The sequence below is a fragment of the Onychomys torridus genome, chromosome 16 (genome assembly GCF_903995425.1).
Source record: "Onychomys torridus chromosome 16, mOncTor1.1, whole genome shotgun sequence".
Classification (NCBI taxonomy): Eukaryota; Metazoa; Chordata; class Mammalia; order Rodentia; family Cricetidae; genus Onychomys; species Onychomys torridus.
The window spans coordinates 67,725,685-67,749,536 of NC_050458.1; the positions used below are offsets into that span (position 1 = coordinate 67,725,685).

At 47.3% G+C, this 23,852-nt stretch overlaps 1 protein-coding gene across 1 annotated transcript; it reads left to right on the plus strand.

Moving 5' to 3' along the window:
* Positions 1 to 11,479: 11,479 nt before the first annotated feature.
* Positions 11,480 to 17,928, plus strand: Hoxc13 (homeobox C13). The gene is made up of 2 exons (XM_036207648.1): positions 11,480 to 12,288; positions 17,541 to 17,928. The coding sequence occupies exons 1-2, from the start codon at positions 11,556 to 11,558 to the stop codon at positions 17,795 to 17,797; spliced, it is 990 nt and encodes a 329-aa protein (XP_036063541.1). The 5' UTR covers positions 11,480 to 11,555; the 3' UTR covers positions 17,798 to 17,928.
* The last annotated feature ends 5,924 nt before the right edge of the window (positions 17,929 to 23,852 follow it).

The window sequence follows — 23,852 nt, forward strand, 5'->3', positions numbered from 1 at the left end:
ATTCGAAATTTTTATTTAATTTTTTTTAAGTGCCTCATTCTGCTGGGATTGGAAGACACATCTGGCGGGGGTGAGGTCATCACAAGAAGAGATTGACTATTTACAGAAAAGAAAAGAAAAACCACCTCCCACAAGCCGCTTCTTCCAGCAACTCGATGGCCCCTGTCACCTATATTCTCGGCCTCTAGCTCTCTATTAAAAATCGAAGGCACCTCCACTCTCCCCCAGCTGCCCCACTCTGCCGCGAAACTCGCCGCTGCATTGCTGTCTATGCGCAATCAACATTTTCCTTCCTCTAGGTTGCTCTGGAGTTCTGTTTTAAAAGCTCCCCGGCCCCATTTCTTGGGACCAGCTGGAACACTATTGGAAAAACAAAAAGGGGGGACGGTCCGTCAAATTCCAAGAAAGCGCAACTAAGCTTTCCTAAGAGAATGCAAAGAATTTGGGTAAGAAATAACCTTTGGGGGTTGAAATTAGTTCACACTTCTCCAGTGTCATAATGTCCAACGATCCCTGTGAACGTCCTTTGGCGCGAGCAGCTTCGAGGGTAACAACCCTGCAAAGTGAGGTCCAGGAAAGCTGCGGGAGTCAGTAGCCCCTCAGTTCACTGGCGTCCTTCTTTTTCCGCAGATAAAGGCGAAATCGGGTCTCAAGGCAATGAAAGTCTAGGGGACCCGCGTCGTCCCTGAGACTAGACACCAGCGGCTCAGCTTGTGGCCGCCTGGGTTCCCCTGTCACTGCCTGCCTCGTGGCTCTCACGAGGTCTGGAGAGGGGCCGCCCCTCCGAAAAACTACTTTTGGGCAATGGATCCCCAGGACACGACAGCCGGAAAGAGACTCCAATGAGGCCTCAAACGGGTCCTATATCCGGGGAGTGCGAAAAGGCTCATCTCACTGCTGCACCAACAATACAAGTTCCGCTAGGAATGTTGAAAAATACGAGTTCACCTCCCAGTCCCTGATTAATTTTTTTTCTTTTAAAATTTATTCCCTTCAAAAAAAAAAAAAAAAAAAACAAAGACGTGGACAGGCTGGCGCCACCGGGTCTGGGAGTTGAGGTTCCTGACGGATGCAGATTTCGTTTGATTCAAGTTGAGAAAATAAGGGTCTCCCTGTCCTGGCTTGGGGGCGTGGGCTCTGTGCAGCGTCTGGGGCTCCCTCCGAGATAGACAAGCTCTCCAAGCCGCCCAAAGCTTGAGGAAGCACTGGATGCCAGATTCCTGTGCTGCTTCTGTCCAAGAATCCGGCCGGCCTTCGCTGGCCCCACCACGCAGCTCGAGATAGAGCAGCTCATTTCCTTCAGACTGATTTCGGCCAGAGGAGGTCTCTGAGCAAGAATAGGAAACCGCTGGGGAGTTAAGAAGGCAATATTCAAAATTCCTAAACTCTCTGAACAGCCCTGGGGTGCGGGTGTTAAACAATGTGACTAGTCTCTACAGTGAGATGCAGAGCCGGGGTGTGATCCCACTGCTACCCCAGTGCAGACACGTTCCTTCTGGGAAGACTTGCTAAGGGACCTATTTCGACTTCAGAAGTCGGGACTCTTCCCCGCAGCCTTTGACGCCTGAGGCTGATGCTATCAAGCAAAGGTTGAAGAAATGGTGGCGAAGAGGGGGGTTCCTGAACACCCTAAGTGTTTGTAATCAAGGTAGATGTTGAAGTTATTGCAATGTATTGCCCATTCAAATAGCGTGGACTTCAGTCTCCAGGCTTCACTCGTTGGGGATAAGTCACAGCTTCAAGGTTCTTCCTGGGGAGTGGGATTGGGGGAACAGACACGGCAACAGTCCATTGTTTTTAGAAACATTTGCCGAGCTTCTCCACTCTTTTGATTATTTGAATAATTCATTAAAAAAACAAGTTGTAAAATTTGGAAAACAGTTATTGCTGGATGAGAGGAAGGGACACACACAGAGTCACAGACACACACACACAACAGTGGACTTGGTCCTCTGCATTTTTTCTGATACAAAAACAAAACAGAGTTTGCCTTCTTGGGGCATCAGACATATGTTGCTTGTGTTAAGAAGGTATAGAACTAATTCAAGTTATCAAAATATACACATTTATTTATATATGTATATAAACACATGTTTGCAAAACATTATGTGTCCCATCCTTACTCACAGCCTCTGCATTAGTGTATTCAACCAACCATGACTCACAGGCATGCATGTTTTTAAAAATGCATCTGTACCAAACATGTATAGACATTTTTCTTATTATTCCTAAATTATATAGTGTAACAGCTATTTTCACAGCATTTACATTGCATTAGATCCAATTAGGTTACTATGAGTAGCCCAGAGACGGTTTAAAGACTATGGACCTGTACTTTTTATATTATGTCAGGTATATAGTGTATGTGTGTATATACATGTAACTTTCCTATTTACTCAACCTTTTAGAGAAATCTTCACATTTACATGTATACATACCCATATACACATATACATGAAGAGAGAGTAAAAATACGAAATAAGTTTTCTCCTTGTGTGTAGAAAAAAAAACATATTTCTTGCCTGGGAATAACATTTTCACTCTAGGTTTGTTTTGTTTCCCCCAGAACGATGGAAACTGGATAGGGTAGCTGTCTCCACATAGTCTTTAAGATGAATACACACTTATAAACGTTGGGTGTCACCCCACAGAACCTTTAAGTAAAAACCTGATGTGACAGATTCTGGGCAGATTCTAATCCAAGTACACGGAGCAGAATGTCTGAGACACACTGTGAGGGTTCCAAGATTAAACAGAGAACTCCGTGAAGCCAGCACGGGGACTAAGGGGATGTTTCGGGACCTAGCAAAGAGCCCACTTCCTTAATAACTAGAGCTCAGAGGGCTAGACCCAGAGAGGATGAAGGAAGCATTAATCTTTGGAAGAGAAAGGGTCTGTTGGGCTATCTCTTCCTAGGATGAATCATATCTGAGAAACACATTCAAATGTGGGGCTAAGGTGTGCAAAGTAGTGAGTCCAATTTTCTAACCGATAACCTTTGGAAGAAGAAATTCATCCAGTTTTATGATTCCAATGTTATGTTTAAGGCACAAAACACTCTGAAGATAAAGCTTAATATAGAAACTTTGCAGACCTACAATGCAACAAGTCTAATTGAAACATATCCAACTGGGTATGGGTATCCTGCTTGTCTGCTTAGTGAATACCCAATGCCATTTTTATATGTATTGTTTGCAGCAAATGAACACACACCCAGCTGCATAGAAGTTAATAATAAGATTCCCACTCTCAGAATAACTTACTTTCCTTTCTCAGTATGCCAGCTAAGATACACCCAGTTTTTCAGACTTACTCTCTCCCTTCGGCCACCCCTCTCAACTTTTCTGAGACATCTTTGTGGCTGTGTGATTATTACTTAACCACTCTTTGTTCTATGACTGGACACATGATTTGTTTCTTCTTTATTTTCTTTAGGAAATATCAGCCATCAGACAGGGAGAAGGCCTACAAAAGTGATTCTTAATCTTGGCAGTGGATGTGGTCAACAGAAATTTTGAGTGTTGGCATCGTAAAGGTGGGAGAGGTGAGGGAGACAGGGAGCAAAGACCACACAATCAATTAAGATGTTATGATAAACATTATTTTGTGCACTAGCTAAAAATGTAATAATTTTTTAAAGTTACAAATAAGTACAGGAATCCCTGGAGATTTGGAGACCTGGCTCCCAACACTTCCATTTCTGCTTTACACAGCACCCTATTGTGGGAATTCTCCCACACCCCACGCACCAACACCCTATGAATGCACCACAATCCATAGGTCCAACCACACTCCCACAGAGCCTCAGGACTCCACTGGAGTCCTCCTACAGCACAGATTAACATGCATGCTCAGCTCTAGGTGCCCAGAGCGAGTGCACACCAGCACGTCAATGAGGATTAAATTGTTGGGACTTGCACGGCCTTGCTTGATTCGCTCAGGTTGGGGAAAGAGCTGCGGGCACTCGTCAGGCTCTCCAGTCTCAGCCACGTATTGCCCAGTATGGAAGATGCTCTCTCCAAGCTTAAGCTTGGTCAGCCTCGATGAACCAAAATGTTAAATAATCGTCAAGTGTAAAATTAAAAACAAATAGCCTATTTAACTGAACGACCGAATTCTGCGAGTCCTGGGAGCTAGCCAAAGAAAAAGAGCAGATCTATGCGAGTTTCTGGCGGGATCCGCACCTCAGCGACTCTTCTGACAGGAGCCAGCTCAGCACTCAGACTGCAGAAATGACCAAAACTCCTCAATATTCGAGCGTAAAAATTGCCCCAAAGAACAGTGCCAACCCAGAATTCTGTCAAATTTGGTGAAATGGCAAATAGTTTTCATGCCCAAAATCTCGCTGAGTGAAAAGCAAACTAAGAATTGTGTGCTTGGGAAATTGCTCACGGATCCACTCCACCCTGATGCCTTTATTCCCTCTTAAAAAATAAAATAATACTAAAAGTCATCACTGCACTTACATGTGACAAAGTATTATTTCCACTTAATAGCTTATTGTATCGGAAAAGTAAACACAGAGATGGATTATCAAGCATGACTGTGCCAAACACGTATCTTTAACCCACAGAACCACTGACCATCTCACTCTCAACCTCAGCATGATATTAAAGACTTCAATTTTTTTTAAATTAAACATGGCTATGTTGTCATAATGAAGGAAAATATCATACTTAAAAACAAATAATTAAAAGATCACCTAATTCTATGGATGAGGGCACATGTCTAATGTTAATGTTTATATGACATTCTCTTTAACACCTAACAAAGCTTAAATTGAATATTTATTTGTCTAGAAATGGTGGGCCTATAATAGATGAGTCAGAAATAAATCTCTATTATTTCTTTATCAGGAAAGTTATTAATAAGACATGCACTGTAAAGAAAGCTAAGGGAAAAGGACTTTGCAAGTTTTTTCAGGAGGAGAGGAGCTGGATAAAACCTTTCTTCACTGTGTCTAAGAATTACAGCACATTGTCTACAAATTACATCTCTTCTTAGCATTTCCTATTAGCTTAGCTGAAGGAGAGATGGTTGCCTCTGGAAAGAGCAGGGTCTTCTCCAAGCCTAAAGCTTAGCCATGTTCTTTTTTTTTTTTTTTTTTTTTTCATCCCTCATTATGATGAGTCACGAATGTTTCCATGGTACACATATGTCATACCTACCTTCTATAGCCCACATTCCTCAGCATGGACACTATCCAAAACCCAGAACTCAACGTTCATGATCCCTAGAAAGTCTGAACACCATCAAGTTCCAGAATCTTGAGGTGGTTTCTCTGCCTTGGAAAGATGGTATCTTATCTGTGGTATGCTTTCTCTTGACTATGAAAGGGGAGGGTAATAGTCTCTAGGGAAGGCTCCATTCTCCTCTCTAGTAACTCAGATTCTGTTGTTAATTCTGTCACAAGTACAGGGAAGCAGCCAGAAGAAAATCATGCCTGTAACCCCCTTAAAGAAGGGAGTTTGCCTGAGAGGAAGGCAGTAAGGGAAGAATAGTCTAACAGGCCCTCCCCAAGGAAACCAGAGTGCTCCCTCCAGTCACTTAAAGTTGAAATTATATCTCACATTGTATCTTTCCATTAATCATTCCCAGCAGGAATCTTGTCCCAAATATCCAGACACACAATCTCTTTTCTATCTTTTCGTGGACCCTAATCAAAGTTGGACATTTCAGCAGAAAGGGGTCCTCCAACCCTTCAGCTAAGCCTTGAGTGTTCTCTTCCTTCTTTGTTTAGATATGGGAGAATTATATGTTCTTTAGATGAGGCATCTTTTAAAGGATAATTTCTTGCATTCTGTTCAGTGATGTCCAGATTAGGATGTGCTTTTGCTACAGTTGCTGAAGGTGTCTAGTTATAGAGAGAGCTGGGCTGTGATCCATTTGATTTAAACTCCCTCTTCCTCACAATGAAATATACATACTCTCTCCACCATGCCAGCCCTCTTAAAACCTCACCAAACTCTAATTCCCACACCATGCTAATAATGTTCATAGAGTCCTGGCCTTAGCAAAAATGCCTAGCCCATACCTTTTATACTTAACCGTTCTTTGAAGCAGGTTGAACAGTCTACCTTGACCCGAAAGAATGTTGCTGCTGAGGCCTACAATTCCTTCCTGCTCTAGGAAAAACACTATCGTCCATATTTCTTTCTTAAAGTAACTGGAAATATTTTTTTAGTGGCTGGTCAGCTTCCCTTTTAGGAGCCCCAAACCTAAACTTTAAGAGATGGAGGAAATGATCGAAAGTGATAAATACCTTTTCCAGGCATTCTGTTTGTTGGCTTTCTGACCAAAAGGGGCCTTTGTTAGATCTCTGCAAGGAAGCTAAATCCAGCCTCCAGCAAGCACTCCTCCACCTCTTCCCCAACCCCCTCAGTTCTCTTTCTAACTTGAAAATGAACTTGGACTTCCCTCTCAGACAGGCCCTAAAACCAGGAGAGATTTTATTTGTCTGTTTCTGAAGGACTTCCTAAAGGGGGGAGGTGTTGAGGGAGGCAAGGGGAGCGGAGGGCCCTTTCCTGAAGCATGGGGCAGAGTGGGAGGAGACACTTTGTTAATTTCTTAACTTCACATTAATTCTTTGAACTTTTCAACTACTTTTCTGGGTGACAGACTGAGATGCTGACAAGAGAAAAGGCAGTGTATGGGGTAAGGACTGGGGAGGGCTTGGAAAAGAAAAGATGAGGTGGAGACAGTTAGGAGGTTGGCAAACTGAAGAAGAAGGAAAGATGGCACGAAGGTGGCTTCTCGGTGGCTCACCTGGAAGGGGACACCTGATTTGCTCAAATGCAGCTTAGTTCCACAGGTAAAGTCTACAACTGAGGACATGCAGGATGGGAATTCAGGAAAAGAGTGGAGGTGGCCTACTGCATGGATCTCCACTGAATCAGAGAGACAGGGTTTGGGATAGCCTCAAGTGCCGCAAGTTCTAGTGAGGCAACAGAGACAAGTCGATCTTCCTGCCACTTAGAAGGGCCTGCGTGAAGGCAAGTTTGAGTCAAAGGGTAAAATTCTTAAACAACGAGCAAAATTAAGCCTCAGCTACCACGGTCCCATCTTCCCTGAAGCTGGGAGCGAGGGAGGTTAGGAGAATAAAATGGAAGATGCCAGCGGGCAGCTGCTGTGAAGAGGTGAGTTTCCAAGCTGGGAGAAAAGGCTCACTGGCCCTTCTCTGAGGCCAGACTCTGAGGGTGGAGAGATAAGAGGAGAGCAGGTTCCAGAGGGATTCTGGGGCCTGGGATATAGCCTATGTGGGGATACACTCTTTAGCTACCCCAACCTTCCAGAAGGAGGAAGAGAAGGAACAAGGAGGGCAGAGGAGCACCAAGTTAGCTACCTTTCCTTCTTTCCCCACCACTATTACATGTAAATATACAGATATAAATACGGGCCCTTTGCAGCCTGCCAGGAATTTCCTCAGTGTATGGATCTCCCCTTTCAAATGCACATTCACAGATGCCCCTCCCTCCGTAGGCCTTTTTGAGTCCTGGTCCCTTCCTTAATCTCAAACATCCCTTTCTTGCCTGGATAGTCAGACCCTGTGTTTTCTATCCTCCACAAATCTCTTCTGTCCTGCAGCCAGGACCCTGGACAGGAAAAACGCCGCCCCAACACACTATGTGAGCCCTATAATGTCCCAAATCTGGGCCAGAATCCAGACCCCATGGTGGGGAGGCTCTTTGTTCTCCCACAGCCTCAATCACCCCCTCCTTTTTTAAAACTGGAATTTTTCCCATAAAAGAGGTGGGGGGCAGGAACTCCAGAGTTCAAGCACACCCCTTCCTTACCAATATAGAGGATCCAGAAAAGGGATACAAACTAGAAAATCATCCTATGCCTGATTTCCAGAGGGGGGGGTGGGATCTCAGTATTGAATAAGACACAACCACATCAACTTCATTTCTCTCGTCCATGTCCCTAGCCTAGAATTCAAGCCACATTCAGTCTTCACTGAATGGGTCCATCCTACTTGCTCTCTCCCGCTACAAAGGCTGTGAGGTTATCTCTAACTTTGTCTTTGGGCCAGAAACTCCACTCCCACACCACCCTAGCCTCAAAAAGACACGGACTACCTGCCTTTCTGTTTTCCTGCTATTTTCCTTGGTGATGCTTTTCTAAGTAGAATGGGACAAGCATGTGAACTGAGTGTGCATACAAATAAGCAGACAAACTCGGATCTTTATTTGGAGATAGAGGATTTATTTGTAGAAAGATGAACATGTTTAGCTTGTATCCACAGAAATGTGTGCAAACAGTACACACACATATTTGCCCACATCCCTAAACCCACATTCCTATCCACCACTCGCGCGCATACACACACACTTCCAATGATAAGGCACATTAAGTATATGCTTTATAAGATGGGCGAACTTAGCTGAAAACTTGGCTCACTGGAGGATGCTGAAGGCAGAATGGGTCACACGGTTGTCGCTTCGAAAGAGCATCCCAGAGTCAGCTGGGTTTTTCAGTGAGTCAGGGACCCTTTTCCATTTTCCTTCAATACACTTAAATGATTCCATCTTTTCTCCCACATCAACAGCTTCGCGGGGACCCAGAAGCACCATCCTGTCCTTTATTTTTTCCTCTAAACTTCATCCTGGGGCCATTCCCCACCACACTATCCCTGAAGTGGGGCGAAATGGTGGGGAGTGAGCTTTTCAACCAGAGAGGTTGAAGTGCCGGGCTTTCTAGGTCACCGATCGACTCCGAAATGAGATGTAATTACTATGTTTCCAGTGATGCATATTCTCCTGGAGAGTTTAATTTGATTTTTCTTGTGTCTCAGCGAGATACACATTTTTTTTTCCAGGGGAGTGGGGAAAAGCGACCCCACGCTTAAAGTTAATTAACCATCAAGGCTTTACTTTCCACCACCAGCACACGGCTCTTGTACGCGTGCCTCCTTCGGTGATCTCTGTGCACTCGGAAGTACAGGCACCGCAGGTCTTGGAGAACAAGCTAGAGGGTGTGTGAAGAGCTCCCAGTCGCTCTCAGCGTCCTTAACTCGTACTTTCTCCTCGGGCCTCCCACTCCCTCCCATGGCTTTGGGGGCCTACATCTTCAGCGGGTATTCTCCACTAACGCGACTGTGTTTCCCTCTGTCTTCTTCCGCTAAATTTTGGCAGAATAGTTCCCCTAATAAATGGAATTGTAAAGTTGCTGGGTTAATTAAATCTATATCTCATTGCAATAGGGATAGTTAATGCCCTTATATAAACCTGGAAAAGAACATACCATTAATTTTATTTATTGTGGGGCCTCCCTGCACCTAGATCCTTCCTTTTCTCGGTTCTGACCTCTCCTCCCAAAGGCTGATATCTGCACAGCCTGGTATTAGGCCTCACCAGGAAAAGAGCCCCAGGAATGAGAAGAGCTCTCCAGGCCCTTTGTTTCTCCTAGCCGGCCCCACAACTTGGCCCACTTCCCCAGTTCTCAATGGGGGAGCAGCACTTCACCAGAAGAGGAACAACCTCTATTACCTACTGCCTAAAGAAAAAACAAAAACAAAAACAACCCACAGCCCTCCTAGCCATCCACCCTCTCAGCCAGCCTTAGGTAAGGGGCCAAGTTCACCAGACCCAGGCTAGACTTGGCCAGGCCTTGTTTGTTGTGGTTTTTTACCTTGACCTTGGACTCCAGCAGCAGGGTAGCCAATCTCCCAGCTTTCATCGATGAACCTTCATTTCCCTCAACACTGATAAGCTGGCCCTGCCTGGGTTTCAGGCCTCTTTCTTTTGTATTTTCCTTCTTGCTGCCAGCCCAGCATGCAGCCTGCTATCAAAACTCTTTGAGGAGACACTTCTGGATGAAAATCACACTGATAAAAATTCCGTTCCTTGCCCTGACTCACCAAAGCTCTCAACCGTGAGAGACCTCCTTCTTCCTCCAGGGATCTTGGAGCAGACCCCCACATTTACCTCCAATTGAGGGATCTAGTGGGTTGGCCTCCGTAGGAGCTCTCTGTTGGCAGCCCGTGCGTGCCCCAGCACCCAGGATTTAAAACTTGTGGCAGAGGCAAGAAAGAGGGAAGACGCAGCAGCCCCTCTCTCCTTTATTATTTTTTTCTCGCTCTTTATTACCTCTTCCCCTCAGGGAGGGGTATGTGTGAAAGGGAGCTCGGCGCAATTCCATGGAGACTCCCCTCTGCAAAGGGTGACTCTACTGAGGCCCTAACCAGTGGGGGGTAGGAAACAAGGGGGGAGACTGGTATAAAAATCAGTAACGGGGTGATAATGTCTTCCTGAAATAAAAGACAGTTTCAGATCTAAGAACTCTGCACTGAACGAGCGATACTGAAAGAAATTTGTGGGGATGAGAAGAAGGCTTGAGTTCTACCTGGTCCTTAGCCAGCCGCTGAGGGTGGAGGGGCCTTGTGCTTGTGTGTTTGGGGTGCCCAAGAGCCGCACCTGTCAGAGGTCTAAAGGGCAGCAGGTCCTTCCCCACTTTCCACGTTTCCTTTTGTTCACCCAAAGAGACTCTGCTCCTGGCATTATCCAGGGCTTTCCCACTACTCAGCTAGACTCCACTGTTTCTTTAGGGATTGGGGACTCTCACTCCGGTGTTTCTTTTGTGTGATGAAATAGCAATCTGTCCTACTGCCCGCTCCACGCCCCCCACTTTAGTCTTCCTCGGCTGCTCGCTGACAGTGTTCCATCACTTCACTTCCCACCCCTCACCCCCGATTCCCGGATGAAGTCTGCATTTGGGGAAACCACATCTCCCAACCATGTCTGATACCAGGGAGAGCCTTTTTTCCCAGACAAACGGGGGTGGGAGGTGGGGAAGCAGCTAAGGTCGGAGATTGAAACTCTGCTGTCAGCGTCAAAAGCTGCCCGAATGGTGTGGTGAGGTTCTTGCCCACCGCGAGCTGGAGTGCACACAGCTGGAACCTTCCTGACTGTTTTCTAGATGATGATGATGATGATGATGATGATGATGATGATGATTACTCCAGATTTGCCCCCATTCTCAGCTCCAAGCTCCAATTTAGAGACTTCGGTAGTCAAAGCCATGGCTTGAGAACCCGAGTCAGTCTCTGAGGCACACAACCTAAGCCTAGGGGGAGGAGCCCAGGAACCATCCATCCTTTTCTCCCTTGGTCCCTTTGCGTCGGCCAAATTCAGCCTTTCTGCCCCCCCAACCCTCCACTAACAAGGCTTGCTTAGGGGGAGTTGCCCCGTCCCTTTAAATCTCCCAACTCTCTCCTCCTTTTCCTCTCCAGAGAGCCAACCAACGAAGTCCTCATTTCTTTCCGCCCCGCCCCACCTCCCGGGGAGGGAACCCCAGTAGACCCAGGCCTAGGGTCACGTGCTGCGGCTTCAGTCACGTGGGAACCAGGGGGCGTGCTGAGGGGAGGAGGGCGGGAGCTGGCGGATTTCTTAATGAAGGGTATCCGCATGCGTAGTGGGAATGCTGTGAGGGAGGAGGAGGGGAGGGGAGGAGAAAGAAGGGAGGAGGCATGGGGGAGGGAAAAAGGGAGCGAGGTGTCTCCCTAGCTCGCTGCCTCTGGCAAGTGGAGTTTTTAAAAAGCTGGAGCAGATCATGTCATGACGACTTCGCTGCTCCTGCACCCGCGCTGGCCGGAGAGCCTTATGTACGTCTATGAGGACAGCGCGGCGGAGAGCGGCAGCGGCGGCGGCGGCGGGGGAGGCGGCGGCGCGGGCGGCGCGGGGGGCGGCTGCAGCGGAGCGAGCCCCGGCAAAGCCCCGAGCATGGACGGGCTGGGCGGCAGCTGTCCGGCCAGCCACTGCCGCGACCTGCTCCCTCACCCCGTGTTGGGCCGCCCGCCGGCTCCTCTGGGCGCCCCTCAAGGCGCCGTCTACACGGACATCCCAGCCCCAGAGGCGGCGCGCCAATGCGCCCCACCGCCGGCGCCCCCCACATCGTCCAGCGCCACCCTGGGTTATGGTTACCCATTCGGGGGCAGCTACTACGGTTGCCGCCTGTCGCACAACGTGAACCTGCAGCAGAAGCCTTGCGCCTACCACCCGGGTGACAAATACCCGGAGCCGTCGGGGGCCCTGCCTGGTGACGACCTGTCCTCCAGGGCCAAGGAGTTCGCCTTCTACCCCAGCTTTGCCAGCTCCTACCAGGCAATGCCCGGCTACCTGGACGTGTCGGTGGTGCCCGGGATCAGCGGGCACCCGGAGCCGCGTCACGACGCGCTCATCCCTGTCGAAGGTTACCAGCACTGGGCTCTTTCCAATGGCTGGGACAGTCAGGTGTACTGCTCCAAGGAGCAGTCGCAATCCGCCCACCTCTGGAAGTCTCCCTTCCCAGGTAAGGAAGGGCCATGAGCGGCGCCGCCGCCGCCAAGGACCCCTCCCCGCCCTGCCTGCCCCGCGGCTCCGCGCCCCAGCCACCCCCGCCGTCTGGCCCCGGCGCGCCGGCTCGGCTGGGCTGTCGAAGGAGCCGGCCGGGCGAGCTCTGCTGAGGAATGCGCTGGGGAAGAAATCTGCTCCGACACGTTCCCCGGAGCTGCCGGGTCGCGAGTGAAGCAATCAGAGGCGCCCGAGCGCCGGCTGGGCTCCGGTAGGGAGCTTGCCGCCTCCTCTCCTCTGTCCGCTCCAGCTTCACGCAGGGATCCTGGCCCTTAAACCCGCTTCTGGCCAGGAATGGGTTGGGGTTGGGCCTCTCTTGCCTTGGAACCTAAAACAAAACCCTCAACCCAGTGGCTTATTGGGGGTTTGAGGAAGATAAGAACCTTTACCTTGAGGAGTTTTCAGGATCTGTCAGGCGCCAGATACTATAGCGTTAAAGTAGGGATGTAATTACCCAGAGCCTATAGAAACGTACAATGTTTTTCTTATTCTTTTTAAACTTGACCAGGGACGTTCGTTAGGAGCAGAAGAGCTAAATCGCTGTAGAAGGAGTGTAAGAGTTCCATCCTCTCCTGAGAAGCAAAATTTTCTTTGCTGCTCTGGTACACAGGGCTTAAAACCTGTGAATCCACTGTCAAGTCCTCCAAATGAGAGTTAGTTACGGACATTCCAGACAGAGAAAAGGGATCTCAGATGAGAGGTGGGAGAGGCAGAACTGTGCTGTGGTCTGTTGGGGTCCAGGCCGCTGGCTAGGAACGTCTGGCTCTTGTCTGGCTGAGTATGCAAGAAGAAATCTTTCATGTACTGTTCCTCTGACTGAGGCTGTCTCTGAAAAGGAATGGACTCCACAATTTCCCCCTCACTCCCCAAAGGAGAAAGACCATCCCAGGAATGGGAGCTTTGGGTTCCACTCCGATCTGAGAAATAAGGGTTAGGGGCGGTAGGAGGGTTCTACAGAAGCCAGAGTGTGGATCTGCCCTCCCTAGAGAGCTCAGGAGAGAGTCCTCTCTTCTGATGCTCCAGAGATCCTTGGGAGTCCAGGGAAGCCAAAGATATCTCTCCACTGTACCCAGAAAGAGCCTCTAGCCTCAAATGTTAGGATTGGGGATTTTTCGTTGGAAAGGATCAACCCAAAGACCTTTTAAGGGTGGGTCTGAAATCCTCTGCATCCAGGATTGGGTGAAGAGGTAGATAGAGAAGAATCACTAAATGATGTTACAGAATGTAGCAAAAAACATTCTAATACACAGTATGAGGTCACTTAATATAACACAAGTCAATACCAGAGCTAGACCAACAACACAAGGCATTCCATTTCTGACTGTCAGAATTGATGGCATGGTTGTGGTACAATGGTCTCATACACTAACTTCTCTGCATTAGTTATAAAATTTTTATACAATACAATTTTATTAATTAATGTGAAGCACAAGCTGAAACATTTATATAAGATAAGATGTTCATATGTAGACATTCTATAATATATTTGTAGAAGGTAGGCTGCCCTTCACTTCTCTAGCTCATGAAACAGAAGACTTCTAGGATGAGAGTCCAGTAGGAATCCTTGTGGTAGTGGAATTGATGGGCAATGCCAAGAGGGCCGGTGGGCTGAGAAGCTGTTGCCCACCCTGCTCACTGTAGTTAAGAATCCAGGCCTAGAGCAAAAAGTAACATCTTCGCAATGAAGAGGTGTTACAGAAGGAGCTGCTGAGGCTTCCCTGTATAGGCATGTGGGTTGTGTGGTTGGTAAAGTGTTGGAGGGAAGCTCAGAATTATCTTTGAGCAAATAAACATCTTAAAGATTCCCAGAAACAAGAAAGACACACACACACACAAAGGCTCTGCTAAAAATAAACACTTTTATATCACAGCCTCCTAAAGGAAGATATCTTTGAAATAAAAACACACAGCCCAATTGAGATTTAATACACTTGCAAATTAGAACAGAGAAGTGGATATAAAACCCAATGTGCCTCTGCTGCTCTGAGCTCATACTTCCATGTAGAAATAGATCCCGGCTGGTGTATCTCAGTGCCTGGAGAGGTCCAGGAGAGAGGCAGATGAAAAAGACATTATCTTCAGACACCCTCCATCTTTCTACCCACACAGGTCTTTTAGAAGTAGTGAGATTTTCAGATAACTCTGTCTATGCAATTGTGGTTCATTCGGCAACATCTAGCCATAAACACCACTGTCTCTCTTCACTGCCTCTGGCTCTGAGAAACCTCACCTATGGTAGTCTGGGCTGGTGTGGGAGATGGAGGCAATTGTTCAGAAAGATCTAGATAATTAGAGCTGTGAGGAGTTGTGGGTTTCTTTCTCCCAATTATACGGGTTCTGCCACACACACACACACACACACACACACACACACACACACACACACACACTGTGGTGCTGTGGTGAGTGGATACACTTTTCTTTTTTCACAAGAATGGCAGAAATCACAGATGAGAATTAGGAGGGGAAAAGGGGAGACAGTTCTGAGATGGATAGATAGAGAGAGAGAGAGAGAGAGAGAGAGAGAGAGAGAGAAAGGAAGGAAGGAAGGAAGGAAGAAGTAGATGATAGATATATAGAACAAAAAGAAAACAAAATAAGAAAACACTGGGTTTTTTTGGAGCCCATACTAAAAGACTGTACCAACAAAGTCTTTGCATTTGGGTTGAAAAGAACCACTAGCTGAACAGGATAGTCCTCAAATCCTAGAGACTACTAATGAGGTGGGCAGCTTTAGGACCCCTACACAGGGGCCTCTCAGGCCCAAACCAAAGCAGTGGTGCATATTGTTTTCATTCTTATTTGCTCTTCATAGATGCTGATTAGATTCTGAGGTACAAACTAGTTGGTGCAGGTGATCTGGAGGGATACTAGGGCAGGAGACATTGGGGACTAAGAGCCAAGTCCCTGTTCTACACAATGTAGACACAGCTCAGAGTCTAAGCTACCAGATGCTCTCACATCTGTAGAGCCCACTTCCTTTCTAGCCAATACAGCAGACAATGGAAGGTGCTCCTTCCAGAAGGAAAGGCAGGAGCTATTTCCCCAGGAAGCAAAAACAACCTGCTGTTTGACCCATGAAAAAGTTGGTGAAGTCAATCCTTGACATCCAATAGAGATTAATAATAATAATAGTAATAATAATAAAATTTAGAGCTGTTATCTACCTTTTCATCAGATTTTTAAGGGTTGTGTCAATTTAACTTCATTAGAAATTTAGACTTGATGTTTAGAGAGCTACAGAAAGCGAAGTTTAAAAAATGAGGAACAGTTAACTGGTTCTTTCAAGAACTGAAAGAACCTTTATTTCACTTTGCCCTTCAACAGCGGAAATATACCAGGTCCTCATCTCTATTCTGACTCTTACTGTGGCTTTATGTGAGAGTCAGAAGAACTAGACCCTAGTTCGTCATTGAAGTCATTTTCCCTACTCTGAGCCTCTTATTTCTGATCTTGTAAAACACGTTTAATGTTTAATAAAATACAACTGAAGAAATGTTCTGAGGGGGGAACCCCCATCATATCACTACTCATCCTCTTCATTTTTATACTTGTCCCAGAATCATCAGTTTCTCAAACCATGTTTCCATCTAGAGCAGAACAGATTGAAGATGAGTCCTTTACAATTTTGTCATATATATGCACACATATATATCCCTTTTAACTTGACAGATCATATCTGCTAAACTGAAGTTGCTTTTTTTTCAGATTAAAAAAAAAAATCTTGGTTTACACAGTGGCAGAGAAACATTTGATAAGTTGAATAGATAATTTTTGTGAGAAATTGTCACCATGAAGACAGCCTGAGCAGACCAACTGGAAACCCTTTCCTATTTTCTTCCTGGGCTCTTTATTTCTCTCTGCATTCAATCGTAACCCTCCACTCTCACTCCCTGTATAGTGGGCCATGGATCTCTGAGAGAGAGCCAGACTCACTAGGAAAGGCAGTGTAGGGAAGATGCTTGTAGGGAGGGAAAACTTCAGCAGACACTCTCTGCCTTCAGGCTGGAGCCATGTCTAACAATTCCGAAGGGCCATAGGAATGAAGAGGAAACCCCAGATACTCAGACATTAGTGTCCACCTGAAGTTCAACAATGACAAGAAAGACAAAGGGGGCTGAGCTATTCACAGGGTCTCCTCCATCCTACCACTATGGCCTTTCACTGCTAAGAGTGCAGGTGGAGAGTGACATGCTATTTTGAATTCCTTTGGAATACTCCTGAAAATACTAAACAAATAGTGGCTGAGTCTGCAAGGGTAGAGCCTAGGGTACCAGGGATGTAGAAGGTTTCTTTCAGCCTTGGAAGAACAGAAAGAGGAAGGTTGAAACAGAATTTGTTCTTTTTGGTGAAACCTGGGTATTGACCTCCTCTTATGGGAAATCTGATTCCCTACATTGAGGCAGGACCTCCCTCCCTAGGTGGTGGCAGATGGTTCACAACACTGGGCTCCTGTTTCTAAGTGACTGATCCCTAAGCAGTCTGGCTTCATCTGATAGTTTCTTCTCTATGTTGGTGAATTAGATCCATAATGCAAGGCTAGACTAGTTCATGGGCCTGAGCTCCCTCAGGCCCAAGGACCCACTTGATGGTCTGTGTCCCTGTAGCTGACACCCTTTCTGCATGCTCTCCTCAAACATACAACAAGCTAAGTCCTTCCCCCTGACAAAGAGGAGAATATAGGTGGAGGGACCCTGTTGTGCTAGCTGGATGAAGGAATTTTCTGAACACAGCACTCCAGCAAGCATGACCATGAGTAGAACTTGGAGCTACCGATCTAAGGGTCCAGGGTTTCCAACAAAGGGTGTTAGGCAGAGCACTAGTGGAGTCTGAGGCAACAGGAAAAATCAGTAAGACAGAGCCTCTGTTTATTTTTAATGACATTTTATCATGGCTTTTTTTACATTTATTTTTATTTTCTTTTCTTTTTTAAAGTGCCTTAAAATATGATCTTGATTATTGAGGGTTTTTTGAGCCCCTTCCCTTAAAGTTTGTACAAAAAAGGAGGCTGGTACCCAGTGACTTCACCTTCTTCGTGCCCTTTACTAACAACGGAGGTACTTAGGATTAGGGCGCCTCTCCCAGCAGTACAATCTGGCGGCCCGGTTGAGAGCCTGTGGGAACTGAGCCTGCAGGCCGCCTCATAGCCGGGTAGCTCCTGGCCGCCCACCTCACTTGTTCCTGCCCATCTTCTCTCTCTCCCTCCCCTAGACGTGGTTCCCCTACAGCCAGAAGTGAGCAGCTACCGGCGCGGGCGCAAGAAACGCGTGCCCTACACCAAGGTGCAGCTGAAGGAGTTAGAAAAGGAGTATGCAGCCAGCAAGTTCATCACCAAAGAGAAGCGCCGGCGCATCTCAGCCACCACGAACCTCTCGGAGCGCCAGGTCACCATCTGGTTCCAGAACCGGCGGGTGAAAGAGAAGAAGGTGGTCAGCAAATCGAAAGCGCCTCATCTCCACTCCACCTGACCGTCCACCCGCCCGCCCCGTCTATTTATGTTTTATGTCGCCGCTTTATACGGAATCCACCCGAAGGACGCTGCACCCGTGCAGACCACTATTTAATCTTACCTTACCGAGAAAGAGGAACAGCGCGCAGCGCTCTGCCTTACCCTACTCCCCATCCCACCCCTACTTTCAACCCCCTCCAGGCAGCACCTCCTCAGCATCCACAACTGTGGAGGTGGGTTCGGATGAGCGGAAGGAAGACTGTCTGCCTCTACACCCCTGGTCTTCATGGTTTGTCCCACTAGAAAGCTGAGTGGCTAGGAAAGCCCAGTCATTCCTACCAAAGCAGGGCTGCGGGATTCCCAAAGACTCAGTTCTTGCCTCTTCCTGGGCCCTGGCTTGTGGAAGACCCTCTTTCCGTGGCGCATGGGCACCGGAGCTGGGGATCTCTTGCATTCTTTCCTCTTCCTCCATTTTATTATCGCCCCCGCACTCTATAGGCAAGGTTTCCCAGTTACGATGTTTCTGTGCATCTTCTAAAAATCGTGTTAATATTAATCCTTAGGGTCTGGCAGTGTGATTGGAATTGAGACAGTCCTTGAAGCTTGTAGATTTTCTTTTTTGTTTCTGTCGGTCTCAACAAAAGGTGGACTTGGTGCAGCCCCTAGCCACATCCTGGCCCAGAAATGGTTTCCCAGGAGGTGCCTTTGACCCCACGGCCTCCTCTGCTTTTACCTCTCAGTCCTGTGGCTATCCAAGGAGGACAAAAACTTCCAGCCACAGGACTAAATGCGGCTGCTGTCTCTCTTTCTCTCTCATGGTAAGGTTGGGAATTAGGCCAGTCTTAGAATCAGAACTTTTATAAACTTTAAAGGAGATGGATGGTGGGTCCCTCAGAAGACCTTCAGTCTTGTCTCCACATAAGCAATAGCAGATATCGGAGAGACCACACACTTTCATTTTTACTGATTTCCTAAGAGTAGCTTGAGGAGCTGATCAAGGAGGCTGAAATCACTGGCTCTGGATAAAACCAGCTATATGTAGATGCTGCCTAATTTCTCCCTCTTTAAAAGCCAACTTGGTGCTGTGGGGGCCCCTTCACCTCCTCCCTTCCCACTGGCTCATTACAAAACAGTGTTCTTTTGAAATGCCCATTCGAAATAGGCTTTTTTTTTTAAATGTTGTGTATCTGTATATAGTATTGTGATGTCTGAATGACAATGTATTGAATGCAAAGAAGAAAAAACCCACAAACTTGTTTTTAAAATAAAATATCCTTTTGTTTTTGGCCTTGATTTTATTGCTTGGGTTCCTTCTGAAGTCTTTCTCTCCTGGCTCTTCAGGGCAGACTATAATGGCCTGACCCAGTCAGACAGGGCTGGGGAAGAATATAGACATCACCTGCAACAGTAGATCCCCAACTTATATTTCTCTCCAGGAAAATTTTGAAGCCATTTGGATTTTATATTCTATTTAGATAAGAGAAGTTCACATCTTAATACCCAACTTAGATGAATTTGTATTGGGAGAGGGAAAGATGGGGTCTGCCAATGAAAAAGTCTGAAAGCAGTTAAGTAAGTGAGAAAAGTTCGCTGGTGAGTAATTTGTAGCTAGCTTGGTGGTGGAGCTCTTATCTAGCATGTTCAAGGCCCTGCATTTGCTCTCTACTGATGGGGGTGTTGTTTCTAGAGTGTTAGGAAGGTAGAGAAATGACCAGGATCAATGATAGCAAGAGTAGAGGAAGTAGGGAGCTCATCTTAGGCTCCTGCTAACCCAGGGGTTCACAGCCAGCTCAGGCCTGGGGTTGGGGTTGGGGTGATCTTTGCACAGTTTAACAGAGGCAGCTTGGAGCTCAGCTTTCCCAGGACATGCTCTTTTCTCTGTCCCATCGACCTCAACTGAGAAGGCTGAATGCCCAGGACCCTTGAGCCTCCAGTTTGTCAGGCCAGCTCCATTTTTATTCTCTAGAAATCCTAAGAGCCCCTGTCTTCCAGGAGATCTGGGGCTTGTGTGGATGCTGCCACTAATTTGTTTGCCTTGCCGCGTCTGTGCCTCTCTCCCTATCTGGTGGAGTTAATGAGATCGTTAAGTTGTCAGGTTAAGAGACTTTTAAAAAGCAATATAGCCTAAAACAATGTTATCTCAGATTAAATCTTTACTGCAGCAATTTTTATTTATATATAATATTTTTTCCCCTCCTGAGACACAGAAAGACTGGAGGCATCAGGTTGGAAATCAGAGTTCTCCCGGCTCCCTTTGCCTGATGGAGCTGAAGCTTTTAAATCTCAATATAAATAAATGTTTTTGGAAGGTAACTGCACAAACACACACACACACACACACACACACACACACACACACACACACACACACACACACAGAGTCTGAGAGATAAAGGACCTGAAGAATTCACCCTCATGGAGTCTATGCTACTGAAGTGATTGCTAGTCCTATTCTATACTCAACTCTGGGCTGACCATAGAGAACCACACACTTGGCAGTGGAGATTTGAATGGGAATAGGTGAATCTTCCGGGAACAAGAGTCATTGTTAATTTTGTTTCCCTTTCTCTCCCCACCAACAACCTGACTCTCTCTTCAAAAGCCCCTAGACCTCTCCTAAGACAAAAAGAGTTGTTCAGATAGAGAAAGGAAGCAAAGGAGAAGAAACCTGGGACTCTTCTGGTATGAGTCCTCAGATCTCTTGGTTATCCTGATATTCCTATAACACTTTGTAGACATAATGAAAGCTGAGGACCTTGTGGGTAAAGATAAGTTTAGAGTTCTCCAAGATAGCCCTCCACTTCTGCACAAAACCTACACTTAATCAAAGGGTCAAGTCTTAGGTAAGGTAGCACACCTGAAGTCTAACTCTACATTGGAGTTGAGGTAGGAGGGTTGATTGAGCCTAGGAGTTCAGGGTCCACCTAGGCAACATAACCAGATGACCTTTTCACACAGGAAGATATAATCTTCCTATGACGAAGAAACCACTCTAAGGTTCCAGAAGCAGTTGAAAAGAGAAGAAGCCTTGTATGGGTTCTGAGGACACACTGGACAGTGGGAAAGCAAGCAAAGTTTGCAGGCATTCTCTGTGCCCAGTGTGCCCTTGTGTGTCCAGGGTTCTTTGAATTTTCAAACACTCAACCAAATATATCAGCTTGGTTTTTGAAGATTATCATACCTGGATTAATTCTGGAGATGTACCTCTAATCAGAGTAAAAGAAAAATGTATAAAGCTGTGCGATCTTGTGTTCTAGGGAGGTGAAGATGGGAAATGTATTCTTTCCCTGACTGAACTGGCTCTTTCCTTCTTTCAGTAGATAATACCATCATTGGAGAACCATGTGTACACCAGTGCCTTAGAGCAGTGGAGATGGTCCTCCTGCTTGCATGTGTATGTGAGTGTTGTTAGCACACTCATCTCAAGCTGTAGAGTAATTTTGTCTTTATTTACACCCATCAAAGAAAATCTTTCTCTTCAAGAACAGTCTCCTAAGATTTGGTTGGAGTAAGGTTTTTGTAAGCGAATGTAAGGGCACCTCGGCGAGGTAGCAAAGGGCTATTATGAACACAGAAGTTTTCTCCTTGGCAAAAGAGGCTCCAGTTCTCATAATTCCAGGGTACCCCAGCTTCTCCAAGTCCCAAGGCCAAAGGCTGAAGTTCATAGGACCTTGGGTTTCATAGTACTCTCCTTTGAGGGTCACTTTGCTATGATGCCAGGCTGAACTTGGGATGAGTTAGGGGAGAAAGCTCTTCTCTGCCCACAGTAGTCCCATCTAGTGCTAGAAGATGGGCCTTCCAGCAAAAGTCTCAGAGTCAGGAACCCACCTTAGAAAACAAGGCCAGCAACTCTCTGAGCAGATCCCTCCGAAGACCATCTTCTCCTCAGTTTGATCCAGGGCGTCTAAGTCAGCAATCGGGATCCATGTGCACATCACTTTCATCTCTGTAAGAGATCCTCTTATTGGAGCTGGGGTCCCTGCAGCAGCCCCTCTGAGCATCCATCATTTTCAAATGAAAACTTTCCCACCCAGAATCCTCCTGAGTCCTAGCATGGTGTCAGAGCTCACCTTCAAGAGAACTCCAAGAGCAGATGTGTAACTATCAGATGTACGGTGGTGGGGAGTTGAGGGGCCCTGGGGAACGAGGGGCTTCTGGGAGGAGGAGGGGGGCAGAGCTTTTTCACAACCAACCAGACTCTTCCTCTTTTAGCCTTGACCGTGACTAGGTCTTTCTGACCTTGACATCACCAAATCACCGGGATGGGGGGGAGGGTGGAAAAGGCCTTGATCTTCCGGTGGCCAGAAAAAGGGAGGGCCGCTTGTCCCCTAGACGCGCCATCCCTCTTCCCGCCGGAGCCCTCCGCCTCTGTTTACACACGAGGAGGTGTCGTCTCCAGTCTAGACAGGGGCGCTAATAACGCCCATAAAAGGCGGCCTCTCCAGAGAGGCTCTGGTAACTCAGCTCCTGATCGCCTGCCGCTGACTGCTACCTCCGCCTCTGGCACCCCGCCTCTCAGATACCTTGGCCGAGCCCGTGGGCAGCAGTGTGTGTTTGGGGGGGGGTGTTTCAGAAGGTTTCTAGAGGATGATAACCCCTACCTCTCGCCCTTCTGAGCCTCCTCAGTCTCCAAAGGTAAGTAGACCCCTCCGCTTCCAGCCCAACCAGTAAATGTGGGGGGTGGGGGTGGTAACAGAACATTCCTTCACCCCCAACAACCTCCTGGGCTACTCCAACCTGAAATATACCCCTCTCTCTGCACTGGGACGCTGGGTGTTTGGAAACAGCTGAGTAGCTGTGTTTGGCAGAACCTAAGCATATCTCTGTCCTCTCCAGACCTGGGCCTAGCCAGTGGGCACTATCACGGACAAAGGGCCAGGCTGAGGAATGAGGGTTCTGGGAGTAGTTCTGCCCCTTCCCCAGCCCAGCTTCGAGGTGCATGAAACCAGGCCTGGGGCTCTCCCCTGGGTACAGTAGCAATGGGTGTGGCATTTATGGGCGTGTTTTTGGTTTTGGTTTTTTTTTAACTTGGTCCCCACACCTTTCCTGACACTCAGTAATTCACTAGGCGAGGAGATCCTCTGCTGGCGGAGGGAGAAAATGTCCGAGCTGACAGTCGATTTAACTCTTAGCACTGCAGGAAAGCCTCGGAGAATATAAGAGGAGATGTCTCTCATAGAGGTGCACATGATGGGGAATCTTCCAAATGTTCATTCCTAGGGGTCTCGCCACCTCCCAGTTTTCTGAGTGGAAAGTGAAAACTGAGCTGGGATATTTTGATGGAAGGGGACCTAGAGGAGCCTGAGCCTGAAAGCCTGCTCCACTTCCAGGGTTAGTCCAAGCCTCCACTTCCAGGCTGTAGATCCCTAGAAAGCAGCCACGGGAGCAGGCGATCTCCCAATTTGATGGTTTGGTTTAGGGCATTTGCAGGAATGGTGGAGGCCAGATGGACTCCATCCCCTAGAGGAACCAGTGCAGAGTCCAATTAGGAGAGAGGGAGAGCCCTCCCTCTTCCCTCTCCCGTAGCCTTATCTGAATGTGAAAAAGGTCCATCCCAAGCCTGAATAGTCCCAAAGGGATCAGATAGGGGGCAGCAAGTGAAGTGAGGTGCCCCCATCATTTTTCTTTTCTTTCCTAGAGCTCCTGCTTATGTCCCTACAGGAGCCGGGCCCTGCCTCATTTGCATATGCAGTGAGCCCCTTTCTGCAAACTAGGCAGTGACCTTGAACCGGGTCCTCATGGCCTCAGCTCACCAAAGAGAACACAAAAGCGAACCAAATTCTCAGTTTAGGATTAGCAGAAGAGCCTCATCACTAGAGCCTGTGGAGATTTTATAATTAACTTCTGTCTGCCCCAGAGCTGTAGAGAGGCAGAAGATGCGGGAGCTAGGAGGCATCAGAGGTAGAGGGACATCCTGTTGGTAAATGAACCTGAAGGAGGCTAGCTGCCTTTCTTGGGTCTTCGGGGGAAGCCTTGGACTATATCCTTGCCTTCAGCTTTAATTAACCCCTGAGTTAATGAACAGGGCATGTCTGAATCTGGTCAGCTGTGACGGAAGCCAGTGGCCTAGCAGA